The sequence below is a fragment of the Trematomus bernacchii genome, unplaced genomic scaffold, assembly GCF_902827165.1.
Source record: "Trematomus bernacchii unplaced genomic scaffold, fTreBer1.1, whole genome shotgun sequence".
Classification (NCBI taxonomy): Eukaryota; Metazoa; Chordata; class Actinopteri; order Perciformes; family Nototheniidae; genus Trematomus; species Trematomus bernacchii.
The window spans coordinates 957,962-984,306 of NW_022987584.1; the positions used below are offsets into that span (position 1 = coordinate 957,962).

Sequence of the window (26,345 nt, forward strand, 5' to 3'; positions counted from 1 at the left end):
CACACTCCAGTCCAGTAGGTGGCGGTAATGCACCCATTTGTTTGGTTGCCAACCGCCAATAAACCCATAGAAGAAGAAGAAGAAGAAACAAGATGGAGGATCAGCGGAGGAGCTGCAGATCTCAGGTCAGAAACAACTATTTTATAAGAACAGAAGTTCGGTATTAATTCCACTGTTGAGTATTTTAATCTGTGTGACTGTCGAATAGTGATGGCGAGATGAAGCCTTATGAAGCGTTGAAGCTTTCCAGCCAATTGGTTCGCTTCATCATGGGCTTCATTTGAACACAAACCCCCTGCTGGTCAAAGTGTGTAAAACAGGCAGATCGGACATCTCAACAGTGTGCTCTATCTCAGCCTTAGAATAACTCTAAACAACGAACATTAAATCATATTTTCATGTTAACAATATTGTATTTATTCCATTACATTATCTAATTTAGCTGTAGCTTTTATAACCAAACAAATAGACGTGTTGAGCAACAGCCCACTGAATCTACCTGAAAACACTTCATTGTATTTATTCCTGTATTTATTTATTCATGTTTTTATTCCTACATTTATTGATGCTTGTATTTATTTATACTTATGACATGTGCCGACTTCTATATGAGTGAGGGTCTGAGCTCTCTTAATTCCATCGTGTCACCGGGCCCGGGTACAGGAGGGGTAATATGGTTCTATATATATATATATATATATATATATATATATATATATATATATATATATATATATATATATATATATATATGAGTGTTGTGGTTCAACCGATCTGAAGCGCTTCCTGAAGCAGTCACGTGGTATCGAGGGGCAGCGAGGCTTCGTTTGTCATCGGTGACGTCACTGGCCCAAAACGATACAAGCCTCGATACAAGCTTCACAAAAAGCTTCGGGGATTACTCGACACGCGCTCCGAAGCCTCGGCGCAATGCGTAACATCACTACTATGTGGATAATCGCTAAACATAAATAAAGGGGTGTTAATGTGCTCGGGGAGTAACGAGATGACTAAATCAGGATACAGAAAAGAAAGTAACAGTGACACTGAGATGACACTCATATCTCAAGTATAAAAACACTGATTTTTGTAATGCCTTACTTATTATATTTTGTATGTGTTCATTATTAGAGCAACTGTCACAAAACCACATGTTCCCATCGGATAAAAAACAGCTTTCATTTGTAGCTTGTGGATTTACTCCAGGTGGAACTAAAGTCTGATTTAACACTTGATTATATTTCACATCATTCATCCACATCTGTGAAGTAACTAAAGGGATTAAATACATGTAGTGGAGGAGAAGTACACCATTTACCTCTGAACTGTAGTGGAGTAGAAGTACACCATGTACCTCTGAACTGTAGAGGAGTAGAAGTAGCATACAATGTAAATACTCAAGTAAAGTACAAGTACCTCTATGGTTGTACTTAAGTACAGTACTTGAGTATATGTACTCCCCACCTCTGCTGCTAAGCTACTTCTTAGCTGTAGATTGGTTTTGTGTTGACTGTAGTGTTAATACTTATTTCAGAGACCCAGCAGGAGAAGGAGCACTGAGAGCAGCATGGAGGAGAACAAAGAGACCCCCAGACCTCAGGTCAGTGTTCACTTCATCACAATATATTCCTAACACTGTTATCCCTTACGCTGGGGGCAGGGACGTGCACACGTACGGGAGTGTTGCCCGGGCAACGGCCCGTTTGGCCTTTTTGGCTGACCTGCCCCTCTGGAGAGAGCGAGAGTTCTTTTCTCTGTTGTGGCCGAATCAACATGATAAGCCCACCATTAGTATTGTAGCGTCTCGCTGCGCGAAACACACTTTGTCAGCGCTGTCATCTGCCGGTGCGTTAAGACCACCTCCGTGTCGGGTTTTGGAAACTTGATTTTGAGTTGTCTCATGGCAGTTAGGGTATAAGGGACAAACCAGGGGACTTTACTTCCTCTTGATACCGTCGGTTATTTACTAAAAAACACCTAAATATAGCCTTCTTGTTACTCCCTCAACGGGGCCGCTCGCTCTCTTCTCTTGATCGCCCTCTCACGGGTGAACAGTTCACTGCCCCGCTTCATTGTAGGATTTCTGCCATCTCTACCACTTTAGTTTGACCATCTCTGTTATGAAGTTATGGAATACTAAATAAATAAGTAATTAGATACCTTACCGTTACTGCGCTCATAAAGAATGATAAGAATAATGCGTATTGAACTGGTTTCATTAATTAGTGAGTTTATTTAATGTAATTAGTTAGAGTATGTAGTGTCTCTACTTTAAAGAGTCCTCTCCTGCTGATGTTCAGGTGTATATCAGTATATAGTGTCTCTACTTTAAAGAGTCCTCTCCTGCTGATGTTCATGTGTATATCAGTATATAGTGTCTCTACTTTAAAGAGTCCTCTCCTGCTGATGTCCAGGTGTATATCAGTATGTAGTGTCTCTACTTTAAAGAGTCCTCTCCTGCTGATGTCCAGGTGTATATCAGTATGTAGTGTCTCTACTTTAAAGAGTCATCTCCTGCTGATGTTCAGGTGTATATCAGTATGTAGTGTCTCTACTTTAAAGAGTCCTCTCCTGCTGATGTTCAGGTGTATATCAGTATGTAGTGTCTCTACTTTAAAGAGTCCTCTCCTGCTGATGTTCAGGTGTATATCAGTATGTAGTGTCTCTACTTTAAAGAGTCCTCTCCTGCTGATGTTCAGGTGTATATCAGTATGTAGTGTCTCTACTTTAAAGAGTCCTCTCCTGCTGATGTTCAGGTGTATATCAGTATGTAGTGTCTCTACTTTAAAGAGTCCTCTCCTGCTGATGTTCAGGTGTATATCAGTATGTAGTGTCTCTACTTTAAAGAGTCCTCTCCTGCTGATGTTCAGGTGTATATCAGTATGTAGTGTCTCTACTTTAAAGAGTCCTCTCCTGCTGATGTTCAGGTGTATATCAGTATGTAGTGTCTCTACTTTAAAGAGTCCTCTCCTGCTGATGTTCAGGTGTATATCAGTATGTAGTTTCTCTACTTTAAAGAGTCCTCTCCTGCTGATGTTCAGGTGTATATCAGTATGTAGTGTCTCTACTTTAAAGAGTCCTCTCCTGCTGATGTTCAGGTGTATATCAGTATGTAGTGTCTCTACTTTAAAGAGTCCTCTCCTGCTGATGTTCAGGTGTATATCAGTATGTAGTGTCTCTACTTTAAAGAGTCCTCTCCTGCTGATGTTCAGGTGTATATCAGTATGTAGTGTCTCTACTTTAAAGAGTCCTCTCCTGCTGATGTTCAGGTGTATATCAGTATGTAGTGTCTCTACTTTAAAGAGTCCTCTCCTGCTGATGTTCAGGTGTATATCAGTATGTAGTGTCTCTACTTTAAAGAGTCCTCTCCTGCTGATGTTCAGGTGTATATCAGTATGTAGTGTGTCTACTTTAAAGAGTCCTCTCCTGCTGATGTTCAGGTGTATATCAGTATGTAGTGTCTCTACTTTAAAGAGTCCTCTCCTGCTGATGTTCAGGTGTATATCAGTATGTAGTGTCTCTACTTTAAAGAGTCCTCTCCTGCTGATGTTCAGGTGTATATCAGTATGTAGTGTCTCTACTTTAAAGAGTCCTCTCCTGCTGATGTTCAGGTGTATATCAGTATGTAGTGTCTCTACTTTAAAGAGTCCTCTCCTGCTGATGTTCAGGTGTATATCAGTATGTAGTGTCTCTACTTTAAAGAGTCCTCTCCTGCTGATGTTCAGGTGTATATCAGTATGTAGCGTCTCTACTTTAATTTAACAGTCTTTAAAACACACAATCACAAAGTAATCTCCAGTTCCTTTGTTCAGACCTGGAAGCCATCTTGTGCCAGGGCTCAAAGGGGGAGCTCCAAAGTACTCCTTATATGTGCCGTATGAGTAGGCGGGGTCTTGCACATGATTGGTCAGGAAATGTGTGATTTTACGAGTGTCAATTAGGTTAAAAACTCTCCGTATTAAGCAGACCTTGTTGTTGTTGAAGGGACAATATTTATGTTGATACAATTATGAATTTAATTAAGCCTTTAGGATTTTATTAAATGTAGACAACAGTGTTTTAATTCTGTATTTAACCCTTCACTCCCCTTTCAGAACCATGACCTGATTGGCCAGGTTGGACTGGGAAGAGAGGGGAGGGGGGGCATGTGTGTTTGTTCCTTGCTGGTGAACGCAGCACCAGGCATGAAGTTTATGCTTCTATAAAATAGTGTGGAAGGCTAAGAAATAAAACGCCTGTTTATTTTTTAAAGAAAACTGATTCGCTAGCTGAACAGCCAATCAGAGTGATTTATTTTGCCGACTGCCTTTGGCCGAAAAGGCGTCGGCACGGCTGAAAAGAAACGACGGTGCGGGACACACCAATCTGAGTAGGGCGTGTCGACGCTCATCGTCGGCCAAAGGCAGTCGGCAAAATAAATCACTCTGATTGGCTGTTCAGCTAGCGAATCAGAGCATGATCTCTCTCAAAAGGTCAAATATCACTTGTTTTGCATCAATCTTGATACAGGGTACTTATTATATGTTTGGATTCCTAAAGCTTTTAGTCTACTATCCCATCATTCAAGGTGGTTTTCACTATAAGTTATGTTTATTTTTTGGACGGACACTATCATTTACATTTTTTTACTATGTTCAATCTGAATTTACTTTAGTATCAAAAAATTCTATATTGATTCTGACTTTTCTACATCCAACTCACAGGTTTATCATTGCTTTGAGAAAAAAGATTATTAATTCACCCCTTTTTAGAAAGTGAAGATATGGTCATTTGTTCTGGGAATGTCATTTTCGAGCCTGAGACCTGAAAAACAGGCTCAGGGCTTAACAGGTTAATCAGAAGCTGTGTTAGTGGATGCTTAGGGTCAAGCACTATGGGATGGATGGTATCAGGCTCAAGGTCTTTACTCTCCCTAAGTCTGCCACCTACTCGTATGATTTCAAGGGCTCTATCAAACTCAGGGGAGAGCGGTGCCAAACGACTATTCGGGGTAATTTGTTTACCCAGTTTTAGTGCCTGATACTCCTCTGGGAAACTCTGGGATTGAGTGCAGGAGATGAATGCAGTTTTGTCTTTGGTTCTTGATGGGCTGATATGCTCTGGGTTAGGACGACTGGTTGAGGTTTGCATTGCTTGGTATGCAGCATCTATGAGGTTGGTCCAGGTGTCATACTGCTGTGGGTCAGGTAGGTCAGAGGGCTCATTAGTTTGTATGAGGCCACGAAAAAGGGGTTTTCTCCACTCTGTGGTTATCTCTTTGGTAGGAGCAGGACAGACTTGGCTAGGGGGCAGATAAAGAAATGCGGGGCCTTTATGCCATCGATGAATTGTGGTAAGATCTTTGAGTGGCTTACCTCTGGTGATATTGTCTGCTGGGTTTGACTTTGAATCCACATTCACTTGCTGAGGTTAGGTCTAGTATCTCCACAATCCTGTTGGCTGCAAACACCTTATACCTGCAGGAATCGGAGTGCAGCCATGTCAGTACCGCAGTGGAATCAGACCACAAAAGGGTTCTGTCATGTTTATTTTATTATCTTTGCTTTTTAATGACTGTTTTTAAATGCCATTTTCTTAATGTCTTTCATTTTTGTAAAGCAAATTGCCTTGTGTTGAAAGGTGCTATATAAATAAACTTGCCTTGCCTAGGTGCAGGTCATTACATTTTGGACAGGGTTTTCTTAGAGTGCATTCTGCTGCTCTAAGGGTCCTTCCACATTTCCAGCATCTCCTTTCCTCTTTCAACCATTTCACCACTTTATCGGTGCTGAGGTCCTTTAAGCTTCTGCGCTTTGTCAAAAAGTGGGAGGTGGATTTACCGTATACACAGGGGTACCGCATTTAGGGTTGCGGCAGGCTTCCTGCTGCAGTGTATATATATATAGAAATTGTATTCATTGGGATAAACCCCTTGAGATGCACCATCTCGTTTTCAAGGGGGTCCCGACAATAGCAACAACTGACAGACAAACCACGTACAGTCTGTTAAGTAAAATTCAAGTAATACATACAATCATTACAATCATTACAATGTGAGAGACAGTCGAGCAGATCAGTTTCATCAATATCAGTTTCATCAATAACCAGTGTAGAGCAGCTGAAAGTGAGATGATAATGTTTAAACATACCCAATGATGCCAGAGATCTAATAGCAGCAGGTCAAGTATTCCAGTCTGTTGGGGCTTTGAACATGAACGCTCTTCTGACAATAGATTTTTTTGCAGAGGGGACAGAGAAATAAATCTGGACAGAGTGTCTAACTTGATGATTTGGCGAGTAGGGTACAAAATACTGCTTTAAATAAGGGGGATAGTTAAGATAAATGCATTTAAATATCAGCTGAAGCCAAGGCGTGTGTCTTCGTACATTTAATGAAGGCCATTTCAGTTGGTTATACATTGTGCAGTGATGTGTACGAAAAGGACCACCAAGAACACATCTGCACAGTCTATTGTTGGCTATGTTGAGCAAGATCTGATTCATGTGCATTTTGGTAGACAACATCACAATAGTCCATAATCGGAAGAATACCTTGAGAAGAAATTATCTTACGGACACTGAGCGTAAAACAATTGCGAGAGCGGTGTAAGACACCGATTCCGTAATTGACTTTTTGTATTACATTACATTTCATTTAGCTGACGCTTTTATCCAAAGCGACTTACAATTACAGGGACATCCTCCCTGGAGTAACTGAGGGCTAAGTGCCTTACTCAAGGGCACACTAGTGGTGGTGTTCCAGGCGGGATTTGAACTCACAACCTTCTGATCTCCAGCCCACCTCACTATCCATTAGACCAACACTACCCCTATTACATGATTTATATGTAGTTTAAATGAGAGTTCAGAGTCTAGCCATACACCAAGATATTTAAAGCTATCAACTTTATGCAGAGAAGTGCCATCCTTACATTGTATTACTACATTAGGTTTAGATTTGAGCTTCTGCCTGGTACCAAAGACCATAGTATAAGATTATGTTTTGTTGAGCAGTAGTTTATTGTGTGATAGCCAGTCCTGTAAGATATTAAAATCCGATTGAAGAGAGATCTGAATTTGTGAAAAGTCAGATTTGGATGTATATATGACAGTGTCATCAGGTGAGTACGACAATTAATGAGACAAGAAGATAAATCATTTATGTAAATAGAAAACAGAAGTGGGCCCAGAGTTGATCCTTGGGGTACACCCTTTTGTTGGATCCACAGGTCAGACTGTTTTCCATTAACAACCACACATTGCTTTCTATTGTGAAGGTACGAGTTCATTTTATGAGCCTGTTTTCTATACCATCGAGTCCTGCACTGCCATACACTTTTAATTCTGTGATAGCATCAGTGGCGGCGCCAGGGTATGGCTGGGGTAGGCTACAGCCATACCAAGAAATGGCTTAGCCCCACCTTAGCCCTACCATGAAAAGTGATGTTAAAGTAAGCAAATTCAATTGAATAATAAGCAAAATGCAAAATGTTGAGAACACGGATAGCGAAAATATACGGGTCGTGTCCACAGCACATAAACTGATCCTGCTGTAACAACAAGTGCACGTTACTGATGCAATATGGTTGAGACCATTCTGGGTTATGCTATAAGAGGGGACCAAGGAATAGTCTAAGTAGTGGGGGAGTTTTATACACTAAAGGTGTGGAAATTCTCTGGCGTTATAATATCAGCGCGGCCGCGGTCAGATCAAAATGCCTCCGAATGCAATTTGAATAGACCTACAGCCAATCAGAGCAACGAAACGTTGGGTCTGCGTCATGCCTTATTGATTGAGATCAATCGAAACCGCCATTCAGTATCCCTATTGGATCTTCAACGTGTACTATCATACGTCACGTTCACAGTGATCCCTTTTTATTTACTACAAGACAAATGTGCCGTTTTATTTCATACAGTTCCATTTTGATTGAGAAAGGGAAATAATCTAAACCTCACGCTTGGCGTTTCACTGTCAAGGGGGGCGATATAGCGTGTATGTAATTACGTTGCAAATACTGACTTGAGCACCACCACTGTATGGGTTAGCCCTACCATAGATTACCCAACAAAAATACCCTGGCGCCGCCACTGGATAGCATTATGAACTTTGTGTGGTAGAATCTTCTTAAAAGAAAAATAACTGTTGCAGTATGAGTTACTATTAGAAATACCAGTCGACAAATAGGAGTCAGATAGTAGTGTGGAACATACATTAGCGAAATGCTAATTCAATATTTGGGCAATGGATAATGGGTCATGAATTATTGTATCAGCAGTTCTTATTTTATTAATAGAATGTTTACCTGATTTATTTGAAATAGATTTAAAATTGCTTGGGATTCTTAAAGTCCGATGTGATTCTTTATAGTAGTTGGATTTAGCATTTCGGGTTTTGGTTTTACTCAGATTTCGAAGATGCCTGTATACTTCCCAATCGGCTATAGTTCTTGAATGACGATATATCGACCATGCTTTATCCCTTTCCCTAAAAAGACTGATGAGTTCAGAATTGATCCAAGGGAGATGTTGACCTTTGACCTTAACCTCTTAAGCCCTGAGCCTATTTTTCAGGTCTGAGGCTCGAAAATGACATTCCCAGAACAAATGACCATATCTTCCCTTCTAAAAGGGTTAAATTAATAATCTTTATTCTCAAAGTAATGATAAACCTGTGAGTTGGATGTAGAAAAGTCAGAATCAATATAGATGTTTTTTATTTTAAAGAAAATTCAGATTTTACATAGTAAAAAACTGTAAATTATAGTGTCCGTCCAAAAATTATTTTTTACAGATAGTGAAAACTACCCTTGGATGATGGGTTAGTAGACTAAAAGCTTTAGGAATCCAAAGTACAACATATAATAAGTACCCTGTATCAAGATTGATGCAAAACAAGTTACATTTGACCTTTTTAGAGAGATTTAGCAAAAAACCCACTTCTGGGGTCATTTGGGTGGATTTGACCTATCTCTGGCCCCCCTTGCTCGATTTTGATGAATGCAATCTCTTTATAACCGCTAGAGCCAATGGAATCGAGGGAAAGTTATATACACACCAAAACGTTAACAAATAAGGAGTGAGAGTGACGCGTTACCAAAACCGGAAGCTGCATACACTCTGGTGGCTACCATTAGCAGCTAACTTTTCCGCTCCGATTTTTACATAAAAAATGGAATTATGGATTATAAATAATTTTTTAAAAGGCACAGGTACATTATCAACCTATGGATCAACAGTTGTAGCATTTTTTTTTTTCGTTCTAATGCCATTGAACACGTCTTTTGACCTAATTGACAGCTACGGTGAGACGATCTGCCGTAAAACCTCCGTAAAGGTACGTGTTGTGATGTCTGTGTTTGCTTCCCCTGTCGCAAGTTCGGATCGCTCAGTGATGATACTATACCTAAACAATCAGTGGAGTCTCAGCTTTAACCAGCTATATTGTATGTGCAGCTACGATAAGTAATAAGGGTATCTTTATCTTGAATTGTGTGCCGCAGTGCGTTAGAATTTTTTCGCTCAGGGGTCATTTAGACCCTTCTTATGAGACTTGTGTTTTGTTTTGGTAAAAATGGTTCATATCTTCAGTTAGCTGAGATTCTTCCCGTTAATCTGGTGCTACACATTAATAGTTTCATAAATGTTAAGAAGCCCTGAGACATTATCTCGAAGAAAAAAACGGTGGGAGGGGTCCAATGGGGGGACCGCCGTGCTTAAGAGGTTAACCGTTCTCACAGGTGCATGTTTGTTCATGACATCAGTGAGCTCTTTATGCAGAAAATCCCAAGCATCTTGTACAAAAGGTATTAGTTGAAATCTGTCCCAATTAACCTGTTAAGTACTGAGCTTGTTTTTCAGGTCTCAGGCTCGAAAATGACACACCTGTGAGTTGGATGTAGAAAAGTCATGTTTTTTATTTTAAAGAAAATTCAGATTGAACATAGTAAAAGGGTTAGGGTTAGGGTTTTACATAGTAAAAAGGAAATTCTTTTTTACTTATAGTGAAAACTACCCTTGGATGATGGGTTAGTAGACTAAAAGCTTTATGAATCCAAAGTACAACATATAAGTACCCTGTATCAAGATTGATGCAAAACAAATGACATTTGCCTTTTTAGAGAGGTTTCTCTGGAACCCATTGGTCGATTTTGGTGATTGACATCTCTTTTTGACCGTTAGAGCCAATAGAATCAAAGAGGAATATCCACATACACACACGTTACCATTGAGAAATGAGAGCTATGCGCACGCAGTTTTGCATGAGCGAACCTATACTCTAGCTTTGACATCTGGAAACGGAAAAGCAGTTTTATTGCTCATGGATTATCAGAAATCATTTCAAAGGGACACAGACACATTGGATTAACCAATGGATTAACCTTCAGCAGCGTTTTTATCGTTTTAATGCCATTGAAGACCACTTTTGACCAGACAACAACAAAGGTAAGCCATTTTGCTGTTTTTAGCTACCTAGCGCCACATGTTTTGATGTCTGTTCTTGTTAATATCTTCGCAAGTTCTTATCATAGAGTGATGATGTATATACCTATCGATTCTGTGTCATCTCACGATGCACGATATGTTGGATGTGCAGTTAAGATAAGTAATAAGGGTGTTATGAGTGAGTTTCTGTGCAGTAATGCGTTAGCATTTTTCCGCTCATGGCTAATTCAGAGGCTCAGCGTTAGCATTGTTTTTTTTTTTGAAAAATAAATAAAAAATGATCAGTTAGCTGAGTTTCTTCCCGTTACATGGATATAAAACATTCATAGTTTATTAAATATTAAGATTCCCTCAGACGCTGTTTCCTGCAAATTACGCGTTTTTCCCCCCGGCGCCGGGGGGGGCGGTGTAGAACAGGTTATGGGCAACAACATCATTAATAAATAAATCAACATTTAATTTTTTATATTGTCTGATTTTGACTAGTTTTGGAGGCAGTTTAATGAATTTGATTTTCCATACGCAATAAACAATTGAATGATTGCTGAAGCAATCAGACGTGACACCAGCTTTTAAGATTCTGTCAGGGTGTGACACCAGCATCCAGTCAAGCAGAGATTGGGTTCTAAGAGTGATACGAGTTGGCTCATTAATTAGCTGTTTAATATTTAGACTACTGAAACGTTTTTTCTCTCTATCAGATGATTCATCCAACCAATTTTTGTTGAAATCACCAAGCAAGATTATTTCATTTCTGCAGGAGATGGAGTTGATAATGTCGATGTGGTTTAAAGACTGCAGGTGAAGAAGGTGGCCTATAGATGCTACCAATAGTTAAGCATTTATTTTCATGAAAAATTATTTTAAGAAAAATGCAATGTAGAGGCTCCATAGAAGTAGCAATTAGCTCAGTCACAAGGTCAGAAGAAACATAAATAGCCACACCTCCACCCCTGCTGCATCTATCAGATCTGTAAAGCAAATGATTTGTGATTTGTAGTTCACTATCGGAAATGTTACTATTAAGCCAAGTTTCAGAGAGTGATGATTTTAGGTTTATGTAGGACAACCCATGTCCGAAGTAAATCAATTTTGGGCAATAGACTCCTGATATTCAAATGAATGATTTGTATACCCTTTAATTAATCCAGTCTGGAAATAATAACAAATAATGTTCCTGTCACTTGTTACGCATAAATGTGATTCATGATTGTAAAGATTGCTAGATTCAACCATTAATATAAAACAGACAGAAAAACATTCAAACAGAAAAAGAAAAAGACAGAAAAACACAAAACAACCATTAAGAAAGCCCAGCAGCCCAGCAGCCCAGAGGCCTGTACTACGAAGCCGGATTTTCGCTTAGCCGGCTGACTTCAGGGAAATCTCGGGCTTTCCGGTCCTACGACGCTGGTTCTCTTTTTAGCGGGCTAGATCTCCATGGTAACTTATGCTGAGCGGCAAACCTGCTCCGGAGCAGGTTAGGTGGCAGGCTAAGAGATCAACTCAGTGAAAGCACCGCCTGCTGACCAATCAGAGCTCACCGCCTGCTGACCAATCAGAGCTCCGTGTGCGGAGTTTAAAGATATCAAGTCATATTACAGGATAGAGGAAATACAGAAAAACTGCCGTTGCAGGAAAGACGGCCGGCAAAAATCACCTGACTGTGTGAACGTGAACATGAATAGAATATCCCCTCCTCCCATCTTCAGAGCAATCTGACTATTATAACATTAGCGTTAAGAAAGCTTACTTAAATATCTGCCACGACATAAGTAACCGGATCAGAGTAACATTACGTACAGTCCGCGGCACTGTGAGTGCAGACGTCAATGTGTCCCATTATCATTCATATCATATCACATCATAATGTATCATATATTTCCTTATCTGAGTCAGCTGAGCCGTATCTGGCCGTGCAACACTCACAGTGTCACATACTGGATGCAGAAGTATTATTTTAAGCAACACATTAAGTTGACGAAACACTCGAGTCAAATGTAATTAAAGTCAGATCGTGTCTTGGACGGGGCAGTGATATCATAAACCTGTTAATGTACGCATTCAAACACTTTCTCTGTTACCAGCTGTATTCACCTTGCAGGTGCAGCTATGTGGCTTTGATCCTGGGTAAAGTGTTTAAGTCATGGATGTTTAAAGTTTAACTTCTTCATATTTGACTAATATTAAAGTTCACTTTTCATTCAGGAAGTATGACGCTGCGCTGTCAGTACGCTTGTCCATGTTTGAGATTGGTCGAATGCTCCAAATACCACCCCTTTCATGTGAACGCGCACCTAACTAGATAGGACACGGCTGGCTTGAGCGATCCACTTGATAACCAGCGTCGTAGTACAGTTTAGCGAGAGCGCATATGTTTTGGATTGGGCCAACCGGCTAACTCCAACATATCCAGGTTAGGTTGAACCAGCTTCGTAGTACAGGCCTCTGGCTTCGTAGTACAGGCCTCTGGCTTCGTAGTACAGGCCTCTGGCTTCGTAGTACAGGCCTCTGGACACCAAATCCCAGAGCATTACCATGAATAAACTTAAACATAAACATAATAACTAATTACACAGAGCTCAGTCTGCATTACGAAGAGGATAAAGAAGTCGTAACTCAAAAGAGATTCATCCGAACGAACACAAGCATTATTTAACAATAACAGCCACTCGGGGCAGTATTGCAATAGTAGTGGGCTCTAGCGTGCCACAGAAGAAGAAGTAGTGACGTCAACGTCACTGCAAAATGTAAACAAACCGCACAACTAAAAGAGCCAGGCGGGTGCCCACCTGTTATATTAAAGTGGACCTATCATGCTATATTTAAATGATATATTGTAGGGCCATACCTATATAAGGTATATTTATACGTTTCTGTTTTCAAAATACCAAACAGATCATGATTTTAGCCATGCCTCATTTCGCTCTATGTGCTGTTTGCTGTCTACGGGGCTGATTCTGTGAGCTGCAGCTGACCACGCCCCCCTGCAGGAGAGGAGAGCCGTGCTCTGATCAAGTCAGAAGAGGGGGAGAAAAATAGATCTCCGTCCTCCGTGTTTTATTATATTATTATATAGAGTCATTATTCATTTGTTTTAAAGCTCAATAAATAACAAAGAAGACCTTTGACCGGCACTTTTCTAATTTTGTCCGGAAGATTTAAACTTTAACGGACATCTTGACCGGCGAAAGAAACTGAAACTGAAACTCTGCCGCACGGTCCCCTCGTTCCTTGGAAGAGGCGGAGAGGTGGGTGTTTGTCATCTGCTGGTGGACTAACCTGAGAGAATTACAGTGCTTGCCTCGACGGGGAGGGATTGCATTGAATTAAAGCAGCGGGAGCAAACGCTTGCCTCGGGGAGGGAGAAAGAAAGCCACAGCGGAGAATAAACAGAAGGGTAATCATGGTAACTATGGGCGGGAAGTCTTCTTCGCTGCTTTTGTGGCAGACTACAGCGCCACTTACAGGCCTGGCATATGTACTACAGCGTCTCCAGCGCTTTCGAGCGGCAATGGCCGGCCGTGGCCCAACCCCACATTCCCCTGATAGGTGGAGAGTTGGCCCAATAGCCGTAGCGCCACCGTCCTGACGTCAGGACAGTGTTCAAATCTGGATCAGTTTTGATCAGATCCGTTGCAGCCCCTTTTTTAGAGATTTGGGTATGGAGGAAAATAGAGAGGGTTGTGTTTTCTGACACTTGGTGAGTTCCCTGGAACACCGGGGACACATATTCATGTAGAAAAGACGTACACAAGTGCATTTTGCATGATAGGTCCCCTTTAAGTTATAATAAACACAAAAGAGAGTATCAACAACATCTCAGCAGTCACGTCACGTAAACAGGTCTCTTTTTTTTGAGAAGATGAGAAAAATAAAAAACGAGAAGAGAGGAAACCGAGGAGAAAGTCACTTAGCTGCACCATCATAGTGGATCAACATGCTACCATTAGCAGCAGCCTGATCTCTGGGGATGTTCGTCACCCAGGAGAGTTTGAGGTAGACATGAATATTGCCTCTGCGTCTTTGTGGGTAGAGAAGCGTTGTTGTGTGCCATCAACAACAACGCAGAGGGTGCACGGGTAGAGGAGAAAGTACTTCATGTTGAGTTCACGGAGCTTGCGTTTGACTGGATCGAAGCTCCGGCATCTTCTGGTCAGCTCGGGACTGAAATCGGGATATATGCTGATGTGTTTCCCGTTGTACTCCAGAGACTTTGTCTCCCTGGCAAGATGAAGGATTAGGATTAGTTACAACATCGGCTCCGGTTCTCCAAATCATCAACTTTAGACATTAGGAAGGAGTTGTCTTTCTCAAGCTGCTTGACTCGAGCGACACACTCCTGTACATTGTCCTCATTAGCCCCGACATGCTGTTCTAACAAATTGACCTGGTCTCCCAAACTAGACTGTGTATCCTGCTCAAGCTACTTTTAATGGGATCCATTTTTGAGTCAATGTGAGTCAGCATGTCGGTCCTGATCTGCTGAATCGCGTCCCACAAAGTTTGCAGAGACATGTTTCCCTCCATAGTTGCAAATGCAAAATATACACTAATCCAGAGACCGTAATGAGCCGCTTTACTATTGAGTTATTCAAATGTTAATGGGTTCAGATCATGTGGATCAATGACATATAAGCTTTAAAGAGCTAATTTAACAGTGACAAACCGACGAGCTTGAGATGCGCTTACTCACGCTGCGACCATCTGAATGTTTTGCCTGCCATATCCGTGTGGGGACCTTTGATCGGCCCCATGGAGGATGGTAGCTGATGGAAACTTGGGTCTTTGGCTCATCTCCTTTCTCTGGCTCTGAGGAAAGGCTATCTGAAGGCTGTTGGCTTGAGCTACTACTGTTTGGCATTCTGCCTCTCCTTCGAGCCATGCAGCGAAGTCCACAAGGTTGTAGTGAGCATTAGTGGAGGCTGACCGAGCTTCTCTTACAAAATCGGCAACTAGCTCCACTGGAAGCTTACTCAGTAAGCGTTGTACATGGAAAGCGCAGGCTAGTTCTGAATCCCCTTCTCCTGACCTAAGGGATTGTGACATCCCAACTAACGATCTTACTCTCACTGCAAAGTTCTGAAACCCCTCAGCATCCCCACAAGTTACTTTAGGTAGGCTTAGGGGCATGGGGCTTAACCAGTTAAGCCCCATGCCCCCGGTACCGGGGCAAAACGCAACATCTTGCAAGAAACAGCATCTGAGGGCTTCTTAACATTTAACAAACTATGAATGTGTCATACCCACTTAACGGGAAGAAACTGAGCTATCAGACAATATTAACCATTTTTAGCTAAACGATAACACAGGCTCTGAATTAGCCCTGAGTGAAAAAATGCTAACGCACTTAACACAGAACTAACGGTCAAATATCCTTATTACTTATCGGATCTGCACAAACAAGATATCAGATGGCAAGCTGAGATTCCACAGATTCCAGAAATATAAGTATCATCACTGATCAAAACTCGCGGCAGGGGAAGCAAACCCAGACATCTCACCACGTAGCTTTACGGAGCAAACACAGAGATATTCTTGTTGTTGTCTGATCAAAAGTCGTGTTCAATGGCATTAAAACGATGAAAACGCTGCTGAAGGTTAATCCAATGTGTCTGTGTCACTTTGAAATGATTACTGATCATCCATCTTTCCATTTTTATGTCAATAACGGAGTTTTCATATATAGCTGCTATGATAGCTACCAGAGTGTATTTGGGCATTCTGGCTACGCATCACTCATTCACCAATGTGTAATGTTTAGATGGATTTTAGGAACCCCCCCTTCAATTCTATTGGCTCTAACGGTTAAAAAGAGGTGTCAATCATCAAAATCGAATGAGGGGGGCCAGAGATATGGAAAATCCACCCAAATGACCCAGAAGTGTTGTTTTTTGCTAAATCTCTCTAAAAAGGTCAAATGTCACTTTTATTTGCCTCAATCTTCATACAGGGTACTTATTATATGTTATAGTTTGGATTACTAAAGCTTTTAGTCGACTATCCCATCATTCAAGGGTTGTTTTCACTGTAAGTAATGTTGTTTTTTTTGGACGGACACTATCATTTAAATTGTTTTACTATGTTCAATCTGAATTTACTTTAAAATAGGGCTGTCAGTCGATTAAAATAGTTAATCGCGATTAATCGCAAATTAATCGCACATTTTTTATCTGTTCTAAATGTACCTTAGAGGGATATTTTTCAAGTTTTTAATACTCTTATCAACATATGAGTGGACAAATATGCTTTATATGTTTGTTTATTATCATTTGAACAATGACAAATATTCTCATGAATATTAAACACAACAACCTGGAACCTCTCTCATACAATAATACTGTGTGTGTGTGTGTGTGTGTGTGTGTGTGTGTGTGTGTGTGTGTGTGTGTGTGTGTGTGTGTGTGTGTGTGTGTGTGTGTGTGTGTGTGTGTGTGTGTGTGTGTGTGTGTGTGTGTGTGTGGTGTGTGTGTGTGGGTGTGTGTGTGTGTGTGTGTGTGTGTGTGTGTGTGTGTGTGTGTGTGTGTGTGGTGTGTGTGTGTGTGTGTGTGTGTGTGTGTGTGTGTGTGTGTGTGTGTGTGTGTGTGTGTGTGTGTGTGTGTGTGTGTGTGTGTGTGTGTGTGTGTGTGTGTGTGTGTGTGTGTGTGTGTGTGTGTGTGTGTGTGTGTGTGTGTGTGTGTGTGTGTGTGTGTGTGTGTTGGAGCTATGTGCAGCTCAAGGCATATATGCTCGAATGGGAGCTGCCTGGACGCTGCAATCATGTTGCGCGCACTATCCGTGCTGAGTGTGCTGACTTTTCGTACAATGTCCCACTGTCTGGCTACCTGCATAAAGTCAAGTGCTCGGCGCAATTGTCGGCGAAATGTCATTGAAACAGCTCCTTATATCCGTTAGCGCTAGCTAGCACCAGATGCTAACAACAACAAGGTAAGGTGTGCCTCGCTCGCGCGAGTCGTGCCACACATACACACTCCCTCCCGGTCCTCCCGATGGCCAGTCCGGGCCTGCCGGTGAGCGTGGAAGTGTGGTCTGCCACAAGCGGGCAGCAGGAGCGGGGCTGTCAGCATCAGCTTGTAGATGGTATTTTACACTCGATGCGCTCTGAAACTACGGCGGCCGAGGACAAAAAATACACATGCGTTAATCGCGTTAAAATAATTAGTGGCGTTAATTTTTTTTTGCGTTAACGCGTTATTAACGCGTTAACTTGACAGCCCTACTTTAAAATAAATGATATATTGATTCTGACTTTTCTACATCCAACGCACAGGTTTATCATTACTTTGAGGAAAAAGATGATTAATTCACCTCTTTTTAGAAAGTGAAGATATGGTCATTTGTTCTGGGAATGTCATTTTCGAGTCTGAGGCCTGAAAAACAAGCTTGGGGCTTAACTGGTTAATAAGGTCTGTATCTCCGTAAGAGCGAGTTGGTGTGGTTGACCATACTGCCGTTCCAAGGCTGCCAGGGCCTTGGTGAAAGGTTGTGGGTCGTGGGAATAGGAAAGTGCAGTATGACGGGCAGAGGGCAGGCGAAGATGATCAAGCAGGATGTGGTATTTATACAGTTCGGGTTCCTCCCTAGGTAGCAGGTTAGTGAAAGCCATCTTCAACATTACACATTTGTGAGGGTTGTTATGGGTGAAGTAAGGGAATGAGGGGCCCTCCACATGTGATGCGTACCTCAAACTCATAGTTGGCTGTTGGGGGGCTACGGGCAAGGAGTAGCTTGGGTAAGGGAGCTTTGTGCTCTTTAAGACATTTGTAAGGGCTAACATAGATGATATTTGAAGCAGTGATGCATGTTGCAATGGATGAACCACAGTTTAATCCTGACCTTCAGAAGAGGCCAAAATGACCTCGAAATGGCTGGAATTGAATGTTGAATTGTATTGCTCTTTCACATTAAAGGTGGGGTAGGTAAGTTTGAGAAACCGGCTCGAGATACACTTGTTGTTATATTCCATGGAATGCTCTTAACATCCCGATAGCAATGAATATCTGAAGTGCTTTAACAACAAATCCATAAATAAATATCATCTGTGGAAGCCGTAGTACTGTACTGACCAATCATCTGAGCCGGCCCGGCTAAAATAACTGGATGGCCTACCTGCCTGTCAGCCTTCCATCTGTGCACAAACTTATCTCGTGCCCTCATTGGTCATGTGCGCGTTCGTGTGTGTTGGAGGAGGGGCTCTCTAAGGAAGTGGCAGATTTTTTCCCGCTGTGTATTTTCAAATTCTAGCGCACTCGAGCTGGTTTCTCCAAAATTACCTTTAAAGTACACAGAGCACAGCTGATTTACAAATTAGGGCTGCAGCTTTTTATTAACCTGTTAAGCACCTCGCCTGTTTTTCATGTTTCAGGCTCGAAAATGACATGCCCAAAACAAATGACTACAACTTAACTTCTAAAAGGGTTATATGAATAATTTCTTTTATCAAAGCCAGGTTACATCTGTGAGTTGGATGTAGAAGTGTCAGAATCAATATAGATGTTTTTTATTTTAAAGAAAATTCAGATTTTACATAGTAAAAAACTGTAAATTATAGTGTCCGTCCAAAAATTCTTTTTTACTTATAGTGAAAACTACCCTTGGATGATGGGTTAGTAGACTAAACGCTTTAGGAATCCAAAGTACAACATATAAGTACCCTGTATCAAGATTGATGCAAAACAAGTGACATTTGACCTTTTTAGAGAGGTTTAGCCAAAACCACCCCACCTCTGAGGTGATTTGGGTGAAAATGTTTTTTTTTCCATATCTCTGGCCCCCCTTGGTCGATTTTGATGGTTGACACCTATTTCTGACCGTTAGAGCCAATAGAATCGAAGGGGGAGGCTCCCACACACACACGTTGCGAAGAGAAAAGGTGGGGGCTGCGCGCATGTAAATGTGCAGCAGAGTGGACCGATCTCTAGCTCTGGCATTTGGAAACTAAAAAGCAGTTTTATTGCTTATGGATTATCAGAAATAATTTCAAAGAGGACACAGACACATAGGATTAACCTATGGATTAACTGCAGCATCGTTTTTATCGTTTGAATGCCATTGAAGACCAGTTTTGACCAAGGTAAGCCATGTTAGCGTTTGTAGCTACTTAGCTCCACATGTTTTGATGTACGCTTTCGTTTATAGCGTCGCAAATGTTTATCACTGAGTGTTGAGGTGGGCACCCCCAGATTCTGTGTCTCCAGGAGATGCAAAACGAGGGTTTGGCTGTGCATCTAGGATAAGTAATAAGGGAGTTATTGTGAGTTTAATTGCCGTTTTAGGTTACATTTTTTCGCTCGTGGCTAATTCAGAGGCTGAGTGTTAGCATTGGTTTTTTTTTGGATTTTTTAAAAAAAAAGATCAGTTAGATGAGTTTCTTCCCGTTACATGGATATAAAACATTCATAGTTTATTAAATATTAAGATTCCTTAGACGTTGTTTCCTGCAAATTACGCGTTTATCCGCCCGGTACCGGGGGGGCCGTGCGTAACAGGTTAAACTCTGAAATGTCGTATTAGTTTTCCTGCAATTAGAAAATAATGACAGAAAGTTTACCTTTACTGCTGCATTTGAGTGATTCTTTAACAGTTATTTAATAACATTGGTTGAGAACGATTAGTTGAAAATGATAGTTCAATGACTTTTGTTTTTGTTCAATAAGACATGTTGCAAAAAATTGTCAAAAAATGTACTTAATGAATGTCTCTCTCTCTGTATGTCTGTTGCTTTAGAACCAGAGAGGAACAGAGGGACTCAAACTTCACAGCTGTGACCTGTGTGACAAATCCTTCAAAGGATCTGGAGACGTAAAGCGTCATCAGAGAGTTCATACTGGAGAGAAACCGTACAGATGTGACCTGTGTGGTACAACGTTTTCTCGGAGTGGTTCCCTTAAATCCCACCAACGCATCCATACTGGAGAGAAACCCTACAGCTGTGACCTGTGTGACAAATCCTTCAAAGGAGCTCAAGACTTAAAGATTCATCAGAGAGTTCATACTGGAGAGAAACCGTACAGGTGTGACCTGTGTGGTACAACGTTTTCTCGGAGTGATTCCCTTACATCCCACCAACGCATCCATACTGGAGAGAACCCGTACAGCTGCGACCTGTGTGACAAATCCTTCAAGTCCTCTGGGAACTTAAAGGTTCATCAGAGAGTTCATACTGGAGAGAAACCGTTCAGCTGTGAGCTGTGTGGGAATAGGTTTCCTACAGGTACTCACTTAAAAGTCCATCAACGCATCCATACTGGAGAGAAACCGTTCAGCTGTGACCTGTGTGGGAAAACGTTTGCTGTTAAAAGAACTCTTAAAGAACACCAATGCATCCATACTGGAGAGAAACCGTTCAGCTGTGACCTGTGTTGGAAAACGTTTGCTGTTGCAAGTATTCTTAAAGCCCACCAGCGCATCCACACTGGAGAGAAACCCTACTCATGTGAAACATGTGGGAAATTGTTCCGATCATTGAGTGTCCTTCAGGAACATGTACGCACTCACACTGGAGAGAAACCCTACAGCTGTGACCTGTGTGACAAATCCTTCAAAGGATCTGGAACCTTAAAGCGTCATCAGAGAGTTCATACTGGAGAGAAACCGCACAGCTGTGACCTGTGTGGGAAAACGTTTTCTCAGAGTGGTTCCCTTAAATCCCACCAACGCATCCATACTGGAGAGAACCCGTACAGCTGTGACCTGTGTGACAAATCCTTCAAAGGATCTGGACACTTAAAGATTCATCAGAGAGTTCATACTGGAGAGAAACCGTACAGATGTGACCTGTGTGGTACAACGTTTTCTCGGAGGGATTCCCTTAAATCCCACCAACGCACGCACACTGGAGAGAAACCCTACAGCTGTGAACAATGTGAGAAGCTTTTTTCTGTGCTAAGTAGCCTAAAATCTCATCGTCTCACTCACACTGGAGAGAAACCATACTGGTGTGAAATGTGTGGGAAATTGTTCACAACATCCAGTAACCTTAAGAAACATGAGCGCACTCACACTGGATAGAAACAGTATACATTTGATGAATGAGAACAAATGTCCTCATGGTAGTTCCCTTAAAGTCCACCAGAGCGTTCACACTCCATCATGTTGAATATGTTTCAGAGCCAAGCTAACCTGAGAGCTGAGTTGTTATTTTCTGAGCTTCTCTCCATAGTTTCCTCTCTAATGTGTCAACAAACTGAACTCTGGTTTCAGCAAATGTTTTACTTTTTCTGTGCTGGACATGTTTGCAAGTTAGCTCAGATTAAGCCTTGTTTGATTCATTAAACGTCAAACCTCAGAAAAGTTGTAATAGTAGAAACATTTGTCTTCATGTCAGTAATGAACTGGGGAAGTTTATTGGTGATATCTTTAACCTCTTACGCACCGCCCCCCCGGTACCGGGCAGATAAACGCGTCATTTGCAGGAAACAACGTCTAAGGAATCTTAATATTTAATAAACTATGAATGTTTTATATCCATGTAACGGGAAGAAACTCAGCTAACTGATATTTTTTTTTTTTAATTCCAAAAAAAAAACACAATGCTAACTCAGCCTCTGAATTAGCCACGAGCGAAAAAATGCTAACCTATCACTGCACCTAAACTCACTCATAACTCCCTTATTACTTATCCTAGATGCACAGCCAACCCCTCGATTAGCATCGTCTGGAGACACAGAATCTGGGGGTGCCCACCTCAACACTCAGTGATAAACATTTGCGACGCTATAAACGAAAGTGTACATCAGAACATGTGGAGCTAGGTAGCTAGAAACGCTAACATGGCTTACCTTGGTCAAAACTGGTCTTCAATGGCATTAAAACGATAAAAAACGATGCTGCAGTTAATCCATAGGTTAATCCTATGTGTCTGTGTCCTCTTTGAAATGATTTCTGATAATCCATAAGCAATAAAACTGCTTTTTAGTTTCCAGACGGCAGAGCGAGAGATCGCTTCACTCTGATGCGACCCTGCATGCGCGAAGCCCTCACCTTTTGTTTTCACAATGAGTGTGTGTGGGGGACTCCCCCTTCGATTCTATTGGCTCTAACGGTCAGAAAGAGGTGTCAACCATCAAAATCGACCAATGGGTTCCAGAGATATGGAAAAAAAAACATGTTCACCCAAATCACCTCAGAGGTGGAGTGGTTTTTGCTAAATCTCTCTAAAAAGGTCAAATGTCACTTGTTTTGCATCAATCTTGATACAGGGTACTTATTATATGTTGTACTTTGGATTCCTAAAGCTTTTAGTCTACTAACCCATCATCCAAGGGTGGTTTTCACTATCTGTAAAAAATAATTGTTGGACGGACAATATAATTTACAGTTTTTTACTATGTTCAATCTGAATTTTCTTTAAAATAAAAAACATCTATATTGATTCTGACTTTTCTACATCCAACTCACAGGTTTATCATTACTTTGAGAATAAAGATTATTAATTTAACCCTTTTAGAAGGGAAGATATGGTCATTTGTTCTGGGAATGTCATTTTCGAGCCTGAGACCTGAAAAACAGGCTTGGTGCTTAACAGGTTAAGTTACTTTTTTAAAACATTCAACTGTTACATAAACCATTTTGTACGCTTCTAGGCTTTTTTGTGCTAAATACATACTCTTTGTTTGCTCTTTCAACATTATATTTACCACTTTTGTGTATTTTTCACTGAAATATCTTTTTTTTCACAAATGTCTATAATCTTTATTTTGTTTTATTGTTTTATTTTCAATTGAACCTTTGCAAGATTTCCCACGAGTAGAAAAAATTATCTGACATGTTTTGTTTTGTTTCCTAATAATAAAGGAAACTTGTCCAAAAGCTTGTTCTGTGTCTCTGAATATGCTTTTAGTCATTTGGTTCACACACTGATCACAGCTTCTTCACAGTTAAACTATCCTTCATTAAACCCTGAAAGACAAGGGGGGGTTGAAGAAGAAGAAGAAGGGTAGCCCTTACACCTTTCTTTTCATGGTTTCCCTTTGAACTACACTGTAGATACTGTGCATAAGAAGATAAAGCCTTTTGAAAGCAGCCTGTTAGCGTTTCTTTCTGCTCTAGTTGTTTGCTCTTTAAGACATTTGTAAGGGATGACATAGATGATCTTTAAAGCAGTGATGCATGTTGCAATGGATGAACTACAGTTTAATCCTGACCTTCAGAAGAGGCCAAAATGACCTCGAAACATCTGGAATTGAATGTTGAATTGTATTGCTCTTTCACATTAAAGTACACAGAGCACAGCTGATTTACAAATTAGGGCTGCAGCTTTTTATTAAACTCTGAAATGTAGTATTAGTTTTCCTGCAATTAGAAAATAATCACTGAAATAATGACAGAAAGTTTACCTTTACTGCTGCATTTGAGTGATTCTTTAACAGTTATTTAATAACATTGGTTGAGAACGATTAGTTGAAAATGATAGTTCAATGACTTTTGTTTTTGTTCAATAAGACATGTTGCAAAAGATTGTCAAAAAATGTACTTAATGAATGTCTCTCTCTCTGTATGTCTGTTGCTTTAGAACCAGAGAGGAACAGAGGGACTCAAACCGTACAGCTGTGACCTGTGTGACAAATCCTTCAAAGGATCTGGAGACTTAAAGCGTCATCAGAGAGTTCATACTGGAGAGAAACCTTACAGCTGTGACCTGTGTGGTACAACGTTTTCTCAGAGTGGTGCGCTTAAAGTCCACCAACGCATCCATACTGGAGAGAAACCATACAGCTGTGACCTGTGTGGCAAAACATTTGCTCTTAAATGTGATCTAAAAGTCCACCAGCGCACTCACACTGGAGAGAAACCCTACTCGTGTGAAACGTGTGGGAAATTGTTCAGATCATCAAGTAACCTTAAGGAACATGAGCGCTCTCACACCGGAGAGAAACCCTACAGCTGTGACCAATGTGAGAAGCTTTTTTCTGTGCTAAATAACCTAATATATCACCGTCGCACTCACACTGGAGAGAAACCATACTGGTGTGACCTGTGTGGGAAATCCATGAAAACCTCTGGAGAATTAAAAGTTCACCAGAGAGTTCACACTGGAGAGAAACCGTACAGCTGTGACCTGTGTGGGAAAACATTTCCTCGGAGTGATACACTTAGAGTCCACCAACGCATCCACACTAGAAATAAAGCATACAGCTGTGACCTGTGTGACAAATCCTTGAAAACCTCTGGAGAATTAAAAGTTCACCAGAGAGTTCACACTGGAGAGAAACCGTATAGCTGTGACCTGTGTGGGAAAATGTTTTCTCAGAGTAGTAGGCTTAGAGCTCACCGTCTCACTCACACTGGAGAGAAACACTACTGATGTGACCAATGTGGGAAATATTTCAGAACATCCGGTAACCTTAAGAAACATGAACGCACTCACACTGGATAGAATGGGGAGGCGTGTGGTGCAGTGGGTTGAGCGTTGGTGTTCGGATCAGGGTTCAAACAGGTTCAAACCCCACTGCAGTCAGCATGTCGTTGTGTCCCTGAGACACTTCACCCGAAATTGCTCCTGTGGGGGTTGTCCACAGTATTGAGTAAGTAAGTCGCTTTGGATAAAAGCGTCTAACAAGTGACATGTAATGTCATGTAATAGAAACAGTATACATGTGACGAGTGAGAACAAATGTCCTCATGGTAGTTCCCTTAAAGTCCACCAGAGCGTTCACACTCCATCATGTTGAATATGTTTCAGAGCCAAGCTAACCTGAGAGCTGAGTTGTTATTTTCTGAGCTTCTCTCCACAGTTGTTCCTCTCTAATGTGTCAACAAACTGAACTCTGGCTTCAGCAAATGTGCTTTTCTTTTCTTTTCTGTGCTGGACATGTTTGCAAGTTAGCTCAAATTAAGCCTTGTTTGATTAATTAAATGTCAAACTTCAGAAAAGTTGTAATAGTAAAAACATTAGTCTTCATGTCAGTAATGAACTGGGGAAGTTTGTTGGTGGGATAGGTAAGTTTGAGAAACCGGCTCGAGATACACTTGTTGTTATATTCCATGGAATGCTCTTAACATCCAGATAGCAATGAATATCTGAAGTGCTTTGACAAACAATCCATAAAATAATATCATCTGTAGAAGCCGTGGTACTGTAAAAAGCACGACCAATCATCTGAGCCGGCCCGGCTAAAATAACTGGATGGCCTACCTGCCTGTCAGCCTTCCATCTGTGCACAAACTTATCTCGTGCCCTCATTGGTCATGTGCGCGTTCGTGTGTGTTGGAGGAGGGGCTCTGTAAAGAAGTGGCAGATTTTTTCCGGCTGTGTATTTTCAAATTCTAGCGATCTCAAGCTGGTTTCTCCAAAATTACCTACCCCACCTTTAAGTTACTTTTTTTAAACATATTCCATTGTGTACGCTTTTCTTTTTGTTTTGTTCTTTCAACCCTATATTTACCACCTTTGTGTATTTTTTACTGAAATATCTTCTTTCTTTTTTTACAAATGTATATACTTTTTGAACCTTTGCAAGTTTTCTCACGAATAGAAAAAAGTATCTGACATGTTTTGTTTAATTTCACAATAAAAAAGGAAACTTGCTCTGTGTCTCTGAATATGCTTTTAGTCATTTGGTTCACACACTGATCACAACTATCCTTCATTAAAACCTGAAAGACAAGTGGGGGTTGTTGACTTCAGAGAAGAAGAAGGGTAGCCCCCCCCCCCCCACACACACACACACAAACATGGGAAAGTAGTGAAGAGTGAGATCTGACGAGGAAAGCCCAAAATTAGCAAAAAGGGGCAGTTTGGTCAAGAAGCAATTGTAAAATAATAAAAAAATACTACCAATAATAGTTCCCCCAAAACTCTGGAGTTTAAATAATCAATGACTCTAAAAAGTTGCCGAAAAAAAGACATAGTTGAGTAAAGTCGATTTTTAGAGATTTAAAGTAATTTAACTTAAAGGGGACCTATCATGCAAAATGCA

General features: G+C 41.0%; 1 protein-coding gene across 3 annotated transcripts; it reads left to right on the forward strand.

Annotated features, from left to right (window-relative positions):
* Positions 1–87: 87 nt before the first annotated feature.
* Positions 88–25,699, forward strand: LOC117480801 (zinc finger protein 239-like). 3 transcript variants are annotated; one of them, XM_034128273.1, is made up of 4 exons: positions 88–125; positions 1,535–1,600; positions 20,152–21,289; positions 23,939–23,980. In XM_034128273.1, coding segments are annotated over exons 1-4 (1,239 nt in total). In that variant the 5' UTR covers positions 88–92; the 3' UTR covers positions 23,941–23,980. The 3 variants fall into 3 exon arrangements, with proteins under 3 accessions (XP_033984164.1, XP_033984165.1, XP_033984163.1); XM_034128274.1 differs by lacking the exon at positions 20,152–21,289 and having other exon boundaries at positions 23,939–25,699; XM_034128272.1 differs by lacking the exon at positions 23,939–23,980 and having other exon boundaries at positions 20,152–21,842.
* Positions 25,700–26,345: the final 646 nt, after the last annotated feature.

Excerpts from the sequence above, each read along its gene's own strand:
- LOC117480801 (XM_034128272.1), top strand. The coding sequence starts at position 93 with ATGGAGGATCAGCGGAGGAGCTGCAGATCTCAG. Across the intron at positions 126-1,534 it reads GGAGGAGCTGCAGATCTCAG|AGACCCAGCAGGAGAAGGAG; the intron begins GTCAGAAACAAC and ends TACTTATTTCAG. Across the intron at positions 1,601-20,151 it reads AAGAGACCCCCAGACCTCAG|AACCAGAGAGGAACAGAGGG; the intron begins GTCAGTGTTCAC and ends CTGTTGCTTTAG.